Below are 21,320 nucleotides of genomic sequence, written 5' to 3'. Positions count from 1 at the left end.
ATGCAGTTTTCTGAAGCCGTGCTGATGACAGGCTAGCTGCAAATTTGCTTAGAAGTAGGGGAGCAAAATGGCTTCAAGCGTCTTTGCTACTGGCGATAGGAAAGATATCGGACGATACGACTCTCCTATGTTAGTTGGTTTCCCAGGCTTTAGTAGCGGGACCACCTTGGCCATTTTCCATTTTTCGGGTATGACAAAGGTGGAAAGAGACAGGTTGAAGACATGTGCTAAGTATTTGAAACCGTCTTTCCCTAGGCTTTTAAACATCGGCATGGCTATGCCGTCTGGGCCTACTGCTTTGGATGGTTTAGCGTGACCAATGGCATCTTCAACCTCTCAGGCGGTGATGGTAATTGGTGACGCGCTGAATTTATGTTTATGTGCGTGTCTGTTGGCCCTCCGTCTATCTTTGTCGACCGTAGAATGCATTACATATTGACGGCAGAAAGCGCTCGCGCATTTTTTCGAATCCGACAGCACTTTATCGCCGAAGGCGATGGAAACTTTGTCATTGTGCTTAGACGGATTCGATAGGGACTTTACGGTGGACCAAAGTTTACGCACACCGGCAGAAAGGTTACAACCTCTTAGGTGCTCCTCCCATTTCGCCCGCTTGTGTTCATCCACAAGCAATCTGATGCGTTGGTTTATATCCCTTATTTGAAGGTCGCTTGGATCAAGCTGTCTTATAAGGTCACGTTCTCTCGCTAAGTTTGCGGCCTCCGCCGGGAAGTGGGCCGGATTTCGGGAATTCTCCCGGCGGGAATGAAACGTGCCGAGGCGGATTCAATGACCTTACGGAAAGCACGCTCCCCTTGGCGGGCATCAGTCGGGATAGGGAGTGCAGCAAAGAGGTTGTCTGTAAAAGATTTGTATTCCACCCACTTTCCTTTTTTATAGTTTATGAAAGTGCATTTTTCTGTAACGATGAAGTCGGCGGTACGCTCGAACGAAATAAGTATAGGCAGGTGGTCGGATGCCAATGTTACCATCGGCTGCCAGTTGACGCAGTTTACGAGTTCTGCGCTCACGATTGAGATATCCGACGAACTGTGACAGCTTCCTACCATACGTGTGGGGTCGTCTCCGTTTATTGTGCAGAACGTCGTTTCTTCTATTTGATCCGCCAACATCTCACCCCTACTGTCCGTCCGCAAGTTTGAATGCCATAGATCGTGATGGGCATTCAAGTCGCCTAAGATAATGCGATTGTTGCCAGTGAGTAAGGCGCTAATATTAGGGCGGTATCCACTGGGGCAACAGGTGGAAGGAGGGATGTAGATGTTGATGATTTCTAGGTTTGCATCGCCTGACCGGACAGATATGCCTTGACGTTCTAAGACATTGTCCCTGTGGTTGTTGTTGTTGTTGTTGTTGTAGCGATTAGTTACTCCCCGAAGGCATTGGGGAGTGTTATCGATGTGATGGTCCTTTGTCGGATACAGATCCGATACGCTCCGGTAACACAGCACCATTAAGGTGCTGGCCCGACCATCTCGGGAACGATTTATATGGCCACATTAAACCTTCAGGCCATCCCTCCCTCCCCACCCCCAAGTTCCATGAGGAGCTTGGGGTCGCCGGAGCCTCGTCTGTTAGTGAAACGGGATTCGCCGCTCGAAGGTGAGGTTGACAATTGGGTTGGAGAAGCTATATATTGCGCTACACAACCCCTTGAATCCCTTGTCCCTGTGGTAGATGCCAGGGTCAAATATATGATATTGCACAGAGTGGTGTATGATAAACGCGAGGCCGCCTCCATTTCCGCTCATGCGATCTTTTCTGTGGACATTATACCCAGAACAGGTTTGCAGTGCAGATCTTGCTGTGAGTTTAGTCTCTTGAATCGCAGCAATGCGGATGTTGTGCCGCTTCATGAAATCGACTATCTCCGTGATGTTGTTTTTGTAGCGATAAGGTTGCTCCCCGAAGGCTTTGGGGAGTGTTATCGATGTGATGGTCCTTTGCCGGATACAGATCCGGTACGCTCCGGTAACAGCACCATTAAGGTGCTAGCCCGACCATCTCGGGAACGATTTATATGTCCACATTAAACCTTCAGGCCATCCCTGTTGTTGTTGTTGTTGTAGCAATGCTCGCCCCACCTAATAGCCGCGACCGATCACAAATTGTCATCAATATCCTCTAACGGGAGTCCAAGGAAACTTGCCGTTTCAACAGGGGTGGACCATAAGGAAAGGGGTGTTAGAGGCGTTGGTTCCACATTACAATTAAAGAGGCGGTTGGTGTCATGTGGGGACACATTGCAAGCGGGGCATACGTTTTGTATGTCGGGGTTGATTCTGGATAGGTAAGAGTTTAACCTGTTACAGTATCCAGGACGAAGTTGAGCAAGAGTGACACGCGTTTCCCTGGGGAGTATGCGTTCCTCTTCCGCGAGTTCTGGATATTTTTCTTCAAGTACTGGATTCATCGGGCAATTCCCGACATAAAGGTCCGACGCCTGTCTATGGAGTTCACCAAGGACCTGCTTGTGTTTTTTCGCTTCATACGGCTGGGTTCTCAGGTGCCGTATTTCCTCAAAATGCTTACGGAGATGACTCCTTAGGCCCCATAGGCGGTGCTAGTTCGTCAATCAGATGTCTGTTGGGACGCCCAGGTTTCTGGGTATTCAACAGAAACTGTTTGGTCAGCATCTCATTTCTCTCCCTGATGGGGAGTATTCTCGCCTCATTATGCAGATGGTGTTCTGGGGACATAAGAAGACAGCCCGTGGCGATTCTGAGAGCAGTATTTTGGCAGGCCTGTAGTTTCTTCCAGTGGGTGGTTTTTAGGCTTGGCGACCATATGGGTGACGCGTAGCACGTAATCGGCTGGCTAATTGCTTTGTATGTGGTCAAGAGCGTTTCTTTATCTTTTCCCCAGGTACTGCCAGCAAGGGATTTGAGGATTTTATTACGGCTCTGAATTCTCGGAACAATTGCGGTTGCGTGCGCACCAAAATGTAGATCAAACGTCACACCCAAGATTTTGGGGTGTAGGACAATCGGTAGCGTAGTGCCATCGACGTGGATGTTCAAAATGGTCGACATTTGGGGCGTCCATGTTGTAAATAAGGTCGCGGAAGATTTAGTCGGTGACAATGCCAGGTTTCGCGAGACGAAAAAACTGGAGAGATCAGGGAGATAGCCGTTTAATTTTATTGCATAGCTCATCGATCTCTGGGCTTGGGCCTGTGGCCATTATTGTGCAGTCATCGGCGTAGGAAACGATTGTGACTCCTTCCGGTGGTGAAGGTAGCTTAGATATGTAGAAATTAAACAAAAGTGGGGATAGGACACCACCCTGTGGCACCCCATGTTTAATTCTCCTTTGTTTTGATGTTTCGTTTCTGAATTGCACCGATGCCTGCCGACCACCCAGATAATTTGCGTTCCACCTTTTAAGACATGGGGGAAGGGTAGACCCTTCCAGGTCTTGCAGTAACGAGCCATGGTTGACCGTATCACAAGCTTTTGATAGGTCTAGCGCTACGAGTACTGTTCTATGGTGAGGGTATTGATTCAAACCGCAATTTATCTGGGTGCTAATGACATTTAGCGCGGAGGTAGTGGTATGGAGTTTTCTGAAGCCATGCTGATGAGGGGCTAGCTGCAAATGTGCTTGGAAATAAGGGAGCAAAATGGCTTCAAGCGTCTTTCCCACTGGCGATAGGAGAGATATCGGACGATATGACTCACCTACGTTAGCTGGTTTCCCAGGCTTTATTAGCGGGACCACCTTGGCCATTTTCCATTTCTCGGGTATGACAAAGGTGGAAAGAGACAGGTTGAAGACATGCGCTAAATATTTGAAACCCTCTTTCCCTAGGTTATTAAGCATCGGCATGGCTATGCCGTCTGGGCCCACTGCTTTGGATGGTTTAGCGCGACCAATGGCGTCCTCAACCTCTCTAGCGGTGATAGTGATTGGTGACGCGCTGAATTTGTGTTTATGTGCGTGTCTATTGGCTCTCCGTCTATCTTTGTCGACCGTAGGATGCATTATATATTGTCGGCAGAAAGCGCTCGCGCATTTTTTCGCATTCGACAGCACCTTATCGCCAAAGGCGATGGAAACTTTGTCTTTGTGCTTAGTCGGATTCGATAGGGACTTTACGGTGGACCAAAGTTTACCTACACCGGTAGAGAGGTTACAACCTCCTAGGTGCTCTTCCCATTTCGACCGCTTGTGTTCGTCCACAAGCAATCTGATGCGTTGGTTTATATCCCTTATTTGGGGGTCGCCTGGATCAAGCTGTCTTATAAGGTCGCGTTCCCTCGCTAAGCTCGCGGCCTCCGCCGGGAAGTGGGGCCGGATTTCGGGAATTCTCCCGGCGGGAATGAAATGTGCCGAGGAGGATTCAATGACCTTACGGAAGGCACGCTCCCCTTGGCGGGCATCAGTCGGGATAGGGAGGGCAGCAAAGCTGCTGTCTGTTGCAGACTTATATTCTTCCCACTTTCCTTTTTTGAAGTTTATGAAAGTGCGTTTTTGTGACGATGAAGTCGGCGGTACGCTCGAACGAAGTAAGTATGGGCAGGTGGTCGGATGCCAATGTTACCATCGGCTGCCAGTTGGCGCAGTTTACGAGTTCTGCGCTCACGATTGAGATATCTGGCGAGCTATGACAGCTTCCTACCATACGTGTGGGGGCGTCTCCGTTTATTGTGCAGAACGTCGTTTCGTCTATTTGATCCGCCAACATCTCACCCCTACTGTCCGCCCGCAAGTTTGAATGCCATAGGTCGTGATGGGCATTGAAATCGCCTAAGATAATGCGATTGTTGCCAGTGAGTAAGGCCTCGATATTAGGGTGGTATCCACTGGGGCAACAGGTGACAGGAGGGATGTAGATGTTGATGATTTCTAGATTTGCATCGCCTGACCGGACAGATAGGCCTTGACGTTCTAAGACATTGTCCCTGCGGTCGATGCCAGGATCAAATATATAATATTGCACAGAGTGGTGTATAATAAACGCGAGGCCGCCTCCATTTCCGCTCTCGCGGTCTTTCCTGTGGACATTATAACCAGAGCAGGTCTGCAATGCAGATCTTTCTGTGAGTTTAGTCTCTTGAATCGCAGCAATGCGGATGTTGTGCCGCTTCATGAAATCGACTATCTCCGTAATCTTCCCAGTTAGTCCATTACAGTTTAACTGCAGAATTCTGAAGTGCATGAGGGGTGACGCCGCCACTCTAGGGGTAAGTGACGGGTGACTACGCCTAGGTTGTGGAAGGCCAGGACGCAATTGCTGTTGTGGCCTTGGGACTGGGCGCCTTTGGGCAAGCATTGTGGTACCAGGATGATTTGGGTTTGCGACCTGGCAACATGGCGCGATGAAACCCGTCGAGGGGTTGCCGTCGCGGAGACCAGAACATCTAGGAAAGTGGCACCACCCAAGGCAGGAGCTGCATTGAGCGGATGTCGCAAACCTATATATTCTGTGCTGGCAGACGGTGCAAACGGAGGCAGGGACTAAGAGTCTGTTTCCCTGACCTGCACGATTGGTGCCAGAAAAGAGGGGGGGAGAAGAAGACGGGGGCAGGGGCTGATGCTCAGCATTGCTACCAGCTCTACTACGAAGGTAGTAGTTATGAGTGGTATCAGCTGTTTGAGTTGTTGGCGCCGTGGGGCGCGAGCAGCAGCGGGTACTTGTTGTGGCTTGCTGAGCAGCGAGGCTGCTGGAAGGTAGTGGGGATACGCTTAGGCGTAGACTACGGGACGCCCTTGGGCGTGAGCAGCAAGGAGCCACAAAAGATTTATAAAAGTTACGTGGACGTCGGGTTTTGGGATCAAGCCCAAAACAACCTGTCCGATGCAACCATCCCTTGCACGAGACACACTGAACAGAGTATGACCGTCCTAAAATGATTCTTTTCTGGCAAATGCAGCAAAACCATTTCTCAGGACCGGGGTCAGGAAACGGACCCTCCCCACCCCAAGTTCCATGAGGAGCTTGGGACCGCCAGAGCCTCGTCTGTTAGTGAAACAGGGTTCGCCGCGTTTAGGTGAGGTTGACAATTGGGTTTGGAGTAGCTATATATTGCGCTGGCAACCTTAAGGGTTGCGCTACACAGCCCCTTGAATCTGGTAATTTAGTCGCCTCTTACGACAGGCATACCTACCGCGGGTATATTCTGACCCCCTAACTCGCTGGGGGTACTATCTCCGCGATCTTCCCAGTTAGTCCATTACAGTTTAACTGCAGAATTCTGAAGTGCATAGGGGGAGACGTCGCCACTCTGGGAGTAAGTGACGGGTGACTACGCCTGGGTTGAGGAAGGCCAGGACGCAACTGCTGTTGTGGCCCTGGGACTGGGCGTCCTTGGGCAAGCATTGGGGTACCCGGTAGATTGGGGTTTGTGACCTGGCAACATGGCGCAATCAAACCCGTCGGGGGTTGCCGTCGCGGAGACCAGAACATTATATCGTATTTGATAAATACGATAAAGCGTTCTTTATTTTTCAATAATTCTTTAGCAACTAAAATTTATTTAGAGTGAAAATATTTTTTTCATTTTGATGTTTTACAAAAAGTTATATAAAAAATTATTTGATAAAATTAAAATAAACAAGTTGTTTTTTAACAAGTGAATGTCCTACATATTTCCCCCTCCAGAGACTTTGTTTAACGATGAAGTCTCGATCTAAAGCGTACATGACGTGGAATACGACTTCTTACATGAGGGTGTATTGGAACACAAATCGTTCGAGGATCTTCACAAATATCAGTATTAAATACGAATGCTGGCTTGAGTCGATCAATTGATATTGATTTGGTACAATTATTAATATTGACGTTAAAAACTTTATCATTTCTGCTCACCACTAGATATGGACCATCATACGGTGACTGAAGAGACTTTTTAACAGCGTCGCGACGAACATATACATGAGTGCAAGTAGCAAGATCTTTGTGTACGAAAACAGAATGATTTGATTTATACGAAACTTCAATTGGACGCAGCGAGTTCATTGAAGATTTCAGTTGCTTGACAAATTCATCGGAAGGAGACAAATCATTCTTAGCGTCGAAAAAATCACAAGGAAGCTTTAAGGAAGTTCCATAAACCAGCTCAGCAGGACTGGCATTTACATCTTCACGTAAACTTGATCGCAGTCCTAACAGCACAATTGGTAAAATTTCCATCCAGTTTTTAGTGTTGTGACACATGAAAGCAGTCTTCAGCGAACGATGCCACCGCTCAATCATACCGTTGGCACAAGGATGATACGACGTAGTGCGTATTCGTTGAGAACCAAGAAGTTGTGCAAGTTCCTTAAAAAGATTGGATTCAAATTGACGACCTTGATCCGTTGTAATTTTTGAAGGAACTCCAAACCGAGATATCCACCCATGAAATAAAGCTTCCGCCACAGAACGGGCACTTATGTCAACTAAGGGAATTGCTTCCGGCCAACGAGTGAACCGATCAATGCAAGTTAAAATATACGAATATCCATGTGAGGAAGACAATGGTCCAACAAGGTCAATGTTAATATGCGAGAAACGTGAACTTGGGTTTTCATAACTACCTATCACACTATGATTATGACGATGAATTTTTGATCGCTGACAATTAGCACAAGCTTTTGACCATGTCCTAATATCTTTTTTCAAATTCGGCCATATGAAACGCTGTAGAATTATTCTAGCTGTCGCATTAGCTCCTGGATGAGACATATTGTGAATAGTATTAAAAATGTCTCTCCTAAAACCAAGTGGAATGTATGGTCTTGCATTGGATGTGGATATATCACAAAATATAGGCTTCGACGACGATGGAATTGTTATAGATTTAAAAATTAAAGATGAAGAGCTTGGATTCTCAATTAACTCTTTTAGTTCTGTATCTTCTTCTTGAGCTTTTGCTAACTCTTCATAGTTGATTAGATTCGGAGAATCAATAGTCGAAATTCGTGAGAGAGTATCTGCTATAATATTTTCATTTCCTTTGATATGACGTATGTCGGTGGAAAGTTGCGAGAGAAAATCCAGTTGACGAAACTGCCGAGGCGAAGCTTTTTCAGGTTTCTGTTTAAACGCAAAAGTAAGGGGTTTATGATCCGTATAGATTATAAAATTACGACCCTCTAGCATATAGCGAAAATGCTTTACCGTAAGGTATGCCGCAAGAAGTTCTCTATCATAAGTACTGTAACGTTTCTGGGTGTCATTTAGCTTCAATGAATAGAATCCCAGAGGTTTCCAAACCTCATCAACTTTCTGTTGTAGAACACCACCAATTGCTTCGTCAGATGCATCAACCATAACAGATATCGGTGCAGAATCTATAGGATGAGTCAATAGAGTACCTCGAGACAATTCATTTTTACATTTTTCAAACGCGGACTGAGCTTCAGGTTTCATCGCGCCATGTTGCCAGGTCGCAAACCCAAATCATCCGGGTACCCCAATGCTTGCCCAAGGGCGCCCAGTCCCAAGGCCACAACAGCAATTCCGTCCTGGCCTTCCACAACCTAGGCGTAGTCACCCCTCACTTACCCCTAGAGTGGCGGCGTCACCCCTCATGCACTTCAGAATTCTGCAGTTCAACTGTAATGGACTAACTGGGAAGATTACGGAGATAGTCGATTTCATGAAGCGGCACAACATCCGCATTGCTGCGATTCAAGAGACTAAACTCACAGCAAGATATGCATTGCAGGCCTGCTCTGGTTATAATGTCCACAGGAAAGACCGCGAGAGCGGAAATGGAGGCGGCCTCGCGTTTATTATACACCACTCTGTGCAATATCATATATTTGATCCTGGCATCGACCGCAGTGACAATGTCTTAGAACGTCAAGGCCTATCTGTCCGGTCAGGCGATGCAAATCTAGAAATCATCAACATCTACATCCCTCCTGTCACCTGTTGCCCCAGTGGATACCGCTCTAATATAGAGGCCTTACTCACTGGCAGCAATCGCATTATCTTAGGCGATTTCAATGCCCATCACGACCTATGGCATTCAAACTTGCGGGCGGACAGTAGGGGTGAGATGTTGGCAGATCAAATAGACGAAACGACGTTCTGCACAATTAACGGAGACGCCCCCACACGTATGGTAGGAAGCTGTCATAGCTCGCCAGATATCTCAATCGTGAGCGCAGAACTCGTAAACTGCGTCAACTGGCAGCCGATGGTAACATTGGCATCCGACCACCTGCCCATACTTATTTCGTTCGAGCGTACCGCCGACTTCAACGTCACCGAAAAACGCACTTTCATAAACTTCAAAAAAGGAAAGTGGGAAGAATATAAATCTGCAACAGACAGCAGCTTTGCTGCCCTCCCTATCCCGACTGATGCCCGCCAAGGGGAGCGTGCCTTCCGTAAGGTCATTGAATCCGCCTCGGCACATTTCATTCCCGTCGGGAGAATTCCCGAAATCCGGCCCCACTTCCCGGCGGAGGCCGCGAGCTTAGCGAGGGAACGCGACCTTATAAGACAGCTTGATCCAGGCGACCCCCAAATAAGGGATATAAACCAACGCATCAGATTGCTTGTGGACGAACACAAGCGGGCGAAATGGGAAGAGCACCTAAGAGGTTGTAACCTCTCTACCGGTGTAGGTAAACTTTGGTCCACCGTAAAGTCCCTATCGAATCCGACTAAGCACAAAGACAAAGTTTCCATCGCCTTTGGCGATAAGGTGCTGTCGGATGCGAAAAAATGCGCGAGCGCTTTCTGCCGACAATATATAATGCATCCTACGGTCGACAAAGATAGACGGAGAGCCAATAGACGTGCACATAAACACAAACTCAGCGCGTCACCAATTACCATCACCGCTAGAGAGGTTGAGGACGCCATTGGTCGCGCTAAACCATCCAAAGCAGTGGGCCCAGACGGCATAGCCATGCCGATGCTTAAAAACCTAGGGAAAGAGGGTTTCAAATATTTAGCGCATGTCTTCAACCTGTCTCTTTCCACCTTTGTCATACCCGAGAAATGGAAAATGGCCAAGGTGGTCCCGCTACTAAAGCCTGGGAAACCAGCTAACGTAGGTGAGTCATATCGTCCGATATCTCTCCTATCGCCAGTGGCAAAGACGCTTGAAGCCATTTTGCTCCCTCATTTCCAAGCACATTTGCAGCTAGCCCCTCATCAGCATGGCTTCAGAAAACTCCATACCACTACCTCCGCGCTAAATGTCATTGGCACCCAGATAAATTGCGGTTTGAATCAATATCCCCACCATAGAACAGTACTCGTAGCGTTAGACCTATCAAAAGCTTTTGATACGGTCAACCATGGCTCGTTACTGGAAGACCTGGAAGGGTCTACCCTTCCCCCATGTCTTAAAAGGTGGACCGCAAATTATCTGGGTGGTCGGCAGGCATCGGTGCAATTCAGAAACGAAACATCAAAACAAAGGAGAATTAAACAAGGGGTGCCACAGGGTGGTGTCCTATCCCCGCTTTTGTTTAATTTCTACATATCTAAGCTACCTTCACCACCGGAAGGAGTCACAATCGTTTCCTACGCCGATGACTGCACAATAATGGCCACAGGCCCAGGCCCAAAGATCGATGAGCTATGCAATAAAATAAACGGCTATCTCCCTGATCTCTCCAGTTTTTTCGCCTCGCGAAACCTGTCATTGTCACCGACTAAATCTTCCGCGACCTTATTTACAACATGGACGCCCCAAATGTCGACCATATTGAACATCCACGTCGATGGCACTACGCTACCGACTGTCCTACACCCCAAAATCTTGGGTGTGACGTTTGATCAGGATCTACATTTTGGTGCGCACGCAACCGCAATTGTTCCAAGAATTCAGAGCCGTAATAAAATCCTCAAATCCCTTGCTGGCAGTACCTGGGGAAAAGATAAAGAAACGCTCTTGACCACATACAAAGCAATTAGCCAGCCGATTACGTGCTACGCGTCACCCATATGGTCGCCAAGCCTAAAAACCACCCACTGGAAGAAACTACAGGCCTGCCAAAATACTGCCCTCAGAATCGCCACGGGCTGTCTTCTTATGTCCCCAGAACACCATCTGCATAATGAGGCGAGAATACTCCCCATCAGGGAGAGAAATGAGATGCTGACCAAACAGTTTCTGTTGAATACCCATAAACCTGGGCATCCCAACAGACATCTGATTGACGAACCAGCACCGCCTAGGGGCCTAAGGAGTCATCTCCGTAAGCATTTTGAGGAAATACGGCACCTGAGAACCCAGCCGTATGAAGCGGAAAAACACAAGCAGGTCCTTGGTGAACTCCATAGACAGGCGTCGGACCTTTATGTCGGGAATTGCCCGGTGAATCCAGTACTTGAAGAAAAATATCCAGAACTCGCAGAAGAGGAACGCATACTCCCCAGGGAAACGCGTGTCACTCTTGCTCAACTTCGTTCTGGATACTGTAACAGGTTAAACTCTTACCTATCCAGAATCAACCCCGACATACAAACTGTATGCCCTGCTTGCAATGTGTCCCCACATGACACCAACCATCTCTTTAATTGTAATGTGGAACCAACGCCTCTAACACCCCTTTCCTTATGGTCCACCCCTGTTGAAACGGCAAGTTTCCTTGGACTCCCGTTAGAGGATATTGATGACAATTTGTGATCGGTCGCGGCTATTAGGTGGGGCGAGCATTGCTACAACAACAACAACATAAAAAAGTTTACACTAACAATTTAACAACTAAAATTTATTCAAAAACATTATAGCACTGAAAAGAATTTGTAATCAAAATTGATTCATAAATAAAATTAAAATAGATAATTGTACGCGGAGCTGAAATATATGGGGCATATTTTATTTATTTTTATTTATTTATTTAAAGTCGACTAATTATTGTAATAGACAGATATATATGTAAATACAGAGCCATCCTTAAAATTAAAAAGTTTAAAAGAGGTACATAGAAAATTAGTATGTTATAAAAATTTGACATCTCATTGTATAAAAATAAAATTAAAATATCAGGCTAAACCTAAGAGTATAGCAGTATGTAAAGCGACAAACCAACATTCAAGGTCAATGCAGTTATACAAATCATTGTAACGCGAGCACCAATGATGCAGGGGACTATTTCTAGCAAAATTTTGCCGGCATAGAGGTAAATGAAAAGGCACCAAATGTCTGGAGGCCCTAGCAGGAACAGCAAAATTTAGTTGACTGATTACGTCAGGGGAGTCAATCACGCCAATGATGAGCTTGTGAATGAACATAACGCCGAGTAATACTCTACGATTCTCTAGAGATGGCAAATTAATTAGAAGAAGCCTATTCCTGTATGGTGGAAGATGAGTACTTGATTCCCAGTTGAAACCTCGTAATGCACCCCCAGCGGGTTAGGGGATCAGAATATACCCGCGGTAGGTATGCGTGTCGTAAGAGGCGACTAAAATACCAGATTCAAGGGGCTGTGTAGCGCAACCTTTCAGGTTGCCAGCGCAATATATAGCTTCTCCAAACCCAATTGTCAACTTCACCTATCCGCGGCGAATCCTGTTTCACTAACAGACGAGGCTCTGGCGACCCCAAGCTCCTCATGGAACTTGGGGGTAGGGAGGGAGGGAATGGCCTGAAGGTTTAATGTGGCCACATAAATCGTTCCCGAGATGGTCGGGCTAGCACCTTAATGGTGCTATGGTACCGGATTTGTATCCGGCAAAGGACCATCACATCGATAACACTCCCCAAAGCCTTCGGGGAGCAACCTTATCACTACAACAACAACAACAAGAACCTCGTAATGCAAAAATTAAAAACCGTCTCTGGACCGACTCAATCCGATCAACATGGATTTGATAGATTGGAGACCAAACACATGAACAGTACTCGAGAATAGGATGTACCAGCGAGATATAAAGTATCTTTGTGCAATAAGGGTCATCAAACTCTTTAGCCCAACGTTTGATAAAACCTAATACACCAGTTGCTTTGTTAATAGTGGTTGAAATATGTGTGGTAAAACTTAATTTCGTATCAAAAATAACTCCTAGATCAGTTAAAATAGATATCCGCTCCAAAAGGTTGCCGTTAAGTATATAAGATGTCAGGACCGGCTTCACACGGTGAAAAGTCATTTGCTTACATTTAGAGCAATTCAAAAAAAGTAAATTTGCAGTACACCAGCTTTGAAATGAGTCAAGATCGACCTGAAGCTGATTAAAAGCATTCGCGGAAATCTCTACATTCACTTGTAGTATGATTATTGAAACCCAAATTCCGACGGCCAGTCGATTGCATGCTACGCGTCCCCTATATGGTCGCCAAGCCTAAAAACTACACACTGGAAGAAGCTACAGACCTGCCAAAATACTGCTCTCAGAACCGCCACGGGCTGTCTTCTTATGTCCCCAGAACACCATCTACATAATGAGGTCAGAACTAAACTAAACCAAACAGTTCCTGTTGAATACCCAGACCCCTGGGCATCCCAACAGACATCTGATTGATGAGCCAACACCGTCCAGGGGCTTAAGGAGTCATCTCCGTAAGCATTATGAGGAAATACGGTACCTGAGAACTCAGCCGTATGAAGCAAAAAAACACAAGCAGGTCCTCAGTGAACTCCACAAACAGGCTTCGGACCTTTATGCCAGGAATTGCCCGGTGAATCCAGTACTCAAAGAAGAGTACCCAAAACTTGCGAAAGAGGAACGCACACTCCCCAGGGAAACGCAAGTCACCCTAGCTTACCTTCGATCTGGATACTGTAACAACAGGTTAAACTCTTACCTATCCAGAATCAACAAACATACAAAATGTATGCCCTGCTTGCAATGTGTCCCCACATAACACCAACCATCTCTTTAATTGTAATGTGGGACCAACGCCTCTAACACCCCTCTCATTATGGTCCACCCCTGTTGAAACAGCAAGTTTTCTTGGACTCCCGTTAGAAGATATTGATGACAATTTGTGACAGGTCGCACCTATTAGATGGGGCGAAGCACTGCTACAACAACAACAACAACAGCTACAAAGCACACTATCGAATTCACCAAAAAAAAAAATTTTACACAAACGTTTCAAAACATGTACTTTTAGAAGTTATTAAACTGATGAAACATGAATGATATATTTCCAAAAATTATGAATTTTTCCGGAATCAAAGGCATAAACCCTTTAAGAGAGAGAGCGCTTTATCTCTACAAAGACAAAAGCCATCAATTAGCATTATATACTAAAAAACATCATCAAATTCGTTCCTTCTTCTACACAAGTGCTTCTTGAAATTTTGATTAGATCACAACAAAGTTAAATATTAATCGATATAAATAGTATAAATTTTTTTAAAGAAAGACTTAAGTATATGCTCTATATATATATATACATATTCATACTATTTATAATTACCATAAAACTGCAGCTAACATTTTCTCACCATCCCAAGCCGCAATGGGGCAGATGTCAGGAAATACCAATTCGCACAAGTCCCATTCAGCTTTTAATTCTAAATAAATATGTATGAACTATTTCCTATTTGCATTGTATTTTAATGTGTTATTTATTTACAGGTCCATTACTACAACAAAAGCCGCATAAATTTCCAACAATCGTCATCAATAGTGCAATCGATTGGAAATTCGAATTCAAAAATTTGGAGTTACAAAAATAGCACGGCAACAAAATGGATACAGCCGATGCATTAATGGAAGAGAAAAAATTGCTGGCGGAAGCCAAGTATCGCAATTATATGTCAAATATTGATAAAGCATTGCGCAATTTTGAATATTCTAGCGAGTGGGCGGATCTGATATCAGCGCTGGGAAAGCTTAGCAAGGTACATGAATACATACAAACATACGAGCGATTTTTATGAGAAAGTAAAAAAAAATTGATTTGTGAATTGGTCAAGCGTGTCATAAATATATATTACCAGCTACAAAAATGGCTAGCGTTAGAAAAATGTTCATATATCGAACAATGAACAATACATTTTTAAAGCGTAAATAGTTATGAGTTGATCGAAATTGATTCATTACCGGCTTGCTTTCGCAGAAAGATAAAAAAGATTAGAGTACTGTATTGCAGTGTTGATAACGGTCTAGGTGGTTCCCGAAAACATATTCGTTATGGCATGAATCTGCAATGCATAGTTAGGAGTTTTGAAAGAATTTACAACAAATGTAAGCAGAGTATGTATGTAGACAGAGCATTAAATCGTAATGGTTGGTACCACCAAATCTTACTGAATTTAATTAACGCTTAACCGTTTAAACGGTTATGGCCGTCCAACAAGGTGCGTCCGTCGCTCCTTCTCTCTGCCGACCGGCGCCAATTGGTCACACCAAGGGAGTTTAAATCGTTTTCCACCTGGTCCTTCCAACGGAGTGGGGACCGCCCTCTACCTCTGCTTCCATAGGCGGGTTCCAATAGCAACACTTTCTTGGCCGGAGCGTCATCTTTCATTCGCATAACATGGCCTAGCCAGCGCAGCCGCTGCGTTTTAATTCGCTGGACTATGTTGAGATCTGCGTAGAGCTCGTACAGCTCATCGTTAAATCTTCTTCGGTACTCGCCATCGCCAACGCGTAGAGGTGCATAAATCTTTCGAAGAACTTTTCTCTCGAACACTACCAGAGCCGCTTCATCTGATGTTGTTATGGTCCATGCTTCTGCACCATATAGCAGGATGGGCGATATGACTTGTAGAGTATGATTTTCGTTTGCCGAGAGGGGACTTTTCTTTTCAATTGCCTACCTAGTCCAAAGTAGCATTTATTGGGAGTGGTTCTTCGCTGGATTTCAGTACTGATGTTGTTGCTAGTATTGATGCTGGTTCCCAAATAAACGAAGTCTTTTGCTATTTCGAAATTATAGCTGCCAACAGTAGCGAGGTTGCCAAGGCGCATATGCGCTGACTCTTTGCTCGATGACAGCAGGTATCAAATCACTATGCATTAAACAAAATATTGTAAAGTACTTATTAGACCTGATTACATTCACGACGGAGGCTACAAAGCGACATCTGTCAAATTGTTGTTTTAAGATTCGTTATTTTCGGTGCTACAAAGTGGCACGCCAATCGATCACGAATCTTAATTCTCTCTTTGGGTAGCGACAGTGAGTGGCGTCCTTTTTACTTTATCAATAAAAACTAAAATATAAGTAAATAACAGATAATAAAAGCTTAATTCATTGCTTTGAGCGTTTTTAAACAAAATTAATATTTTCTTCTAAATTTTTCGCTACTGATTGCCGCGTTCAAAGTAATAAAGTATCCAATGCTTGGTTACGATTGTTGTTGTTGTAGCGATAAGGACACTCCCCGAAGGCCTTGGGGAGTGTTATCGAGTTGATGGTTCTTTGCCGTATGCAGATCCGTTACGTTCCGGTACCAAGCCCGACAATCTCGGGAACGATTTGTTATGACCACATGTATCCAAACAGACATCTAATTGAAGAGACCCCGGGATCACAGAAACTCAACATATTGTAAACATCATTAAAACGTATTAATTGTAAGCTCAGATAGATTGCTATTGAAACAAACCCTGAGATAGGGCGTTTTTAAACGGTTTTATTTAGGTTGACTTGACAGTCTGCACAGCCGTTGTGAACGAATTAATAAAATTTGTAATTAAAAGTTAAGTAACTTCCCTATAAGCTACAAGCTTGAAACTTGGAATATAGTTCAGAACCCGATGACAATGCAATAATAATAAACAAAAATCGTTGCTAAGTGGCGCAAGGATCGAGATATTCACAAAAATCTTATTTGTCCGATTTGGCTCATATTTGGAACTCATAATACATACAAGAATAGAAAGCGACCTTTGAAAAAAATCGCCGCTAGGTGGCGCAAGGATCGAGATAATCACAAAAATCGTATTTGTGGTCCGGTTTGGCTCATATTTGGAACACATAATACATACAATAATAGAAAGCGACCTATGAAAAAAAGTCGCCGCTAGGTGGCGCAATGATCGAGATATTCACAAAAATCGTATTTGTGGTCCGATTTGGCTCATATTTGGAACACATAATACATACAAGAATAGAAGGAGAATTATGAAAAAAAATCGCCGCTAGGTGGCGCAAGGATCGAGATATTCACAAAAATCGTATTTGTGGTCCGATTTGGCTCATATTTGGAACACATAATACATACAAGAATAGAAAGCGACCTATGAAAAAAATCGCCGCTAGGTGGCGCAACGATCGAGATATTCACAAAAATCGTATTTGTGGTCCGATTTGGCTCATATTTGGAACACATAATACATACAAGAATAGAAAGCGACCTATGAAAAAAATAGCCGCTGGGTGGCGTAAGGATCGAGATATTCACAAATATCGTATTTGTGGTCCGATTTGGCTCTTATTTGGAACACATAATACATACAAGAATAGAAAGCGACCTATGAAAAAAATCGCCGCTAGGTGGCGCAAAGGTCGAGATATTCAAAAAAATCGTATTTGTGGTCCGATATGGTCCATATTTGGAATATACATGAATAGAAAGCGACCTATGATGTCCGATTTGGCTCATATTTGGAACAAATATTACATACAGTCCGGTAAAAGCGACATCAAAATATTTTGGAATTGGAGGAGGGACAAGCATACGTGGCGCAGAGTCGAGTAAAGTCTTTGGATGGATTATGTATTGGGGACTTAGATTGTAAGAAATTGTCAGGAAAGAGTCCTTGTAATAATGAGTCACTAAATGAACTAAATAGAATTAGAAATAAGAGGCAATTAAAGAAAGACTAAAAACTTGAAAATAAAATAATTTAAAAAAAATTTAAGGTGAACGGTTTGATTGAAAACAATACTTACATGAAATAATAATAATACTAAAAGCTAGAAAATAATTAGGTAGGTCCCAGGTACTAGTCATCACACTCCTCATCAATCTAGGGCGTTGATCAGACAATTAAATAAAAGCGTCGGACGTAAAACCAACTGAACCTTAATCAGGTTATGCTACGCCTCACATTTTTAGAAATTACACGCGCCCAACGCTTTTAATTGTCTGATCAACGCCCTAGATTGATGAGGAGTGTGATGACTAGTACCTAGGACCTTCCTAATTATTTTCTAGCTTTTGGTATTATTATTACTTCATGTAAGTATTGTTTTCAATAAAACCAATTAACTTAAACATTTTTTTTAATTATTTTATTTAATAATGTTTTCAAGTAGAATGTTTTTCAAACAATATTTGAATGGATAGGCCACTTTTTCGTTGTTATGAAAGTTTCAGAAAATATATCTACTATATATTTGTGAAGGTATGTCTGTATATATGTTTGGACTTGCAGCCTAAACCACAGAATGGAATCGACCGAAATTTTGTCATGACATACCCTGAGTGCGTCAATCTATGGTAGGCTATATAAAAAAAGTTTTCGACAAGGGGGCGTGGCACCTCCCATACAACTGAAATTTTTCGTAGTCAATATATCTGAAAGTGTTAAGGCTAGACGACTGAAATTAGGTGAGTGGTTATATGAGACCAATCCCTAGCCCCTCCAGAAAAAGTGGATATAACGAAAAAGGGGCGTGGCATCTCCGATACAAATGGGGGTTGGGATTATTCTAATATATTAGTCTATATAGTACTGCTTTTATTTATACCACGACGTCTAGTTCTTGATAAAGATGTTAACGTCTATACGTTTGTATGAATGTTTCAAATCTTGAATTCAATATTTTCGCACATTTAATTTGACGATTTATTACTTTTATCCTCGCATGTCTTCCAACTGTCACCTGCGAATTCCATTTTTCAAACGTGGTAATACAATTTTGCAGACATTTTTTAATTATATAAATGAGTAATACTCTTACATATATAAAAAGAACTTGCAGCTTGTTGAAAGATAAATGATAAAAAAAAGCATTATTAATCATTTTAATGGCAAGTCTGGAACACACACAACTTGTTTGCTTGATAAGCTTCTTTTTCTCTCCAAATGTTTGTTGTTTCATTTTAACATTTTTGCAATACTGATAATGTATTCTCTCGATAATGTATTGTAGAAATATCACCTGAGAGTTATTGTATGAATGTACAAATGCTAAAAACAGATGAAATTCATTGTTAGTTTTTATATTTGACAATATACATACAAACATATTAGCCGTGTTTTTTAACACGCGTGTATCGTTTCGTTAGCGCGTGTAAAAAAACGCGTATCTTCGATTAGATAATGCTTAGGAGACCCATCTAGCGGCTGTGGTTAAACAACTAGCTACAGCAACAGGGTGTACCGAAAAGCGGAGACGCAACGCTCTGATGGCCATAGGGTATAACATATAGCTGAATCAGTTGCGATGAATTGTGGACACACATAGAATTAGTGTAGAGGGTGAAACAAAGACACATATTTCAGTTACATCTGAGTATAATGCGTATTGAAGTTTAGTAGGACAAAATTTATGCGCAGCAATTTCAGAGGTGTATTTATAGTTTGTCCCTTAGCAGTCAATATAAAGTTTAAGCGTAAACGGATATACGCGTGTTAAAAAACACGGCTATTGTAACGAATTCTGGGAAATTCTGCTTATTTGAAACCTTCTGATAACGTTCGAATCGCTAAATTGCTGAATAAATCACTCCAATATTTAGTATTGCAAACTGGTCTTTATTTAGATTACTTTGGGAGTAGTACTTCACAATTAAGCTTCACAACCATAGCGTGCTTAAATCAAAACTGATCCGTTATTACTCAGCTTGCGCTGCTTTTATACTCTCGGTTTCCTCGTTAACCCATTTCTTCTAAAGTCTAGTAATTTCCCGAACAGTTGTAGCTCACGCTTGGTTAGTTACCAGCTATATACATGTATATCTGTAGTCCATTCCTCTCCCATAGCCATATTCGTATGTATGTGTGAGTAACTAATTCGGCTGATGATTACATCTGTGTGTGTGAGATAGCTCTTCGTCGCCCTCTACATAAGTGTTGCTAGCTTTAATGTGTACACGTACATAAGAGTGGCTGGTTCAAGTTTTTGTTGTTGCGTGGTTATTTACTAACAGCTTAGTGAAATATTCGTCACAATATGTGCATGAAATACCTATTTGAGCGGAAAACCCATACGTTTTTAGGCTACTGATAAGTATGAATTAAGCAAAGACAGGTCGTTTTCGAAACTAAATATTGGTGCATGCATATGTATATGACGCTATGTCTGAATTTGGAATCCCCGAGAAACTTATGGGGGTGTGAAAAATTACTTTGAGCAACTCCATCAGTTCAGTCAGAACTGGAAAGGACCGCTCCGATCCGTACGAAACTAAACGAGGTTTCAGATAGGCGATTTCTTTAATTTGATGCTGGATAAAATAGCTGCAGAACTTAACCGCTTTAGAACAATATTTTCTTTAAAAACATGCAATTACTCCAAACTGGAAAAAGAAGCCGAAAAGAGGGGTTTGATGGTAAATGAGGACAAAACGAAGTACCTGCTGTCATCATGCAAATAGTCAGCACGCATTTGCGCCTTGGCAACCACGCCACTTTTGGCAGCTAAAATTTCGAAATAGTAAAAGACTACATTTCTATAAGGACCAGTATTAACACGAACAACATTATCTTTGAAATCCACCGGAGAATCTCTCTCGCCAATAAATGGTACTTTCGACTAGGTAAGCAGCTGAAAAGTACGGTTATCTCTCGGCAAACGAAAATCATGCTCTACAAGTTACTTATCGTACCCGTTCTATGACTCCCAGCGGGTTAGGGGTTAGAATATACCCGCGGTAGTTATGCCTGACGTAAGAGGCGACTAAAATACCAGATTCAAGGGGTTGTGTAGCGCAACCTATTCAGGTTGCAAGCGCAATATATAGCTTCTCCAAATCCAACTGTCAACCTCACCTTCGAGCGACGAATCCCGTTTCACTAACAGACAAGGCTCTGGCGACCCCAAGCTCATCATGGATCTTGGGGGCGGGGAGGGAAGAATGGCCTGAAGGTTTAATGTGGCCATATAAATCATTCCCGAGATGGTCGGGCTAGCACCATAATGGAGCTGTGTTACCGGAGCGTACCGGATCTGTATCCGGCAAAGGACCATCAGATCGATAACACTCCCCAAAGCCTTCGGGGAGCAACCTTATTGCTATAACAACAACAGGCGTTCTTCGAAAGATTTACGAGCCTCTACACGTTGGCGACGGCGACTACCGAAGAAGATTTAATGATGCGTTGTACGAGTTTAACGCAAACATCAAAATAGCCCAGCGAATTAAAACACAGTGGCTACGCTATGGTATGCGTATAAAGGATAGTCCAGGTAGTATTTTTATTGGAACCTGCCTATGAAAGCAGAGGAAGATGGTGGCCCCCACTGCGCTGGAAGGACCAGGTGTAA

The 21,320-nt window shown here is 43.6% G+C and overlaps 1 protein-coding gene across 1 annotated transcript in view; it reads left to right on the top strand.

Moving 5' to 3' along the window:
* Positions 1 to 21,320, top strand: part of LOC137245380 (protein dopey-1 homolog) — a 69,894-nt gene that overhangs the window by 8,162 nt on the left and 40,412 nt on the right. Inside the window, exon 2 of the mRNA XM_067775938.1 lies at positions 14,510 to 14,775. Within this exon, the coding sequence (XP_067632039.1) occupies positions 14,623 to 14,775 (153 nt within the window). The 5' untranslated portion in view covers positions 14,510 to 14,622. The remainder of the gene's footprint in view (positions 1 to 14,509; positions 14,776 to 21,320) is intronic.

The sequence above is a fragment of the Eurosta solidaginis genome, chromosome 3, assembly GCF_040869045.1.
Source record: "Eurosta solidaginis isolate ZX-2024a chromosome 3, ASM4086904v1, whole genome shotgun sequence".
Taxonomy (NCBI): Eukaryota; Metazoa; Arthropoda; class Insecta; order Diptera; family Tephritidae; genus Eurosta; species Eurosta solidaginis.
The sequence above is the reverse complement of the archived record's forward strand: the minus strand, read 5'-3'. Positions and strand labels throughout refer to the sequence as shown.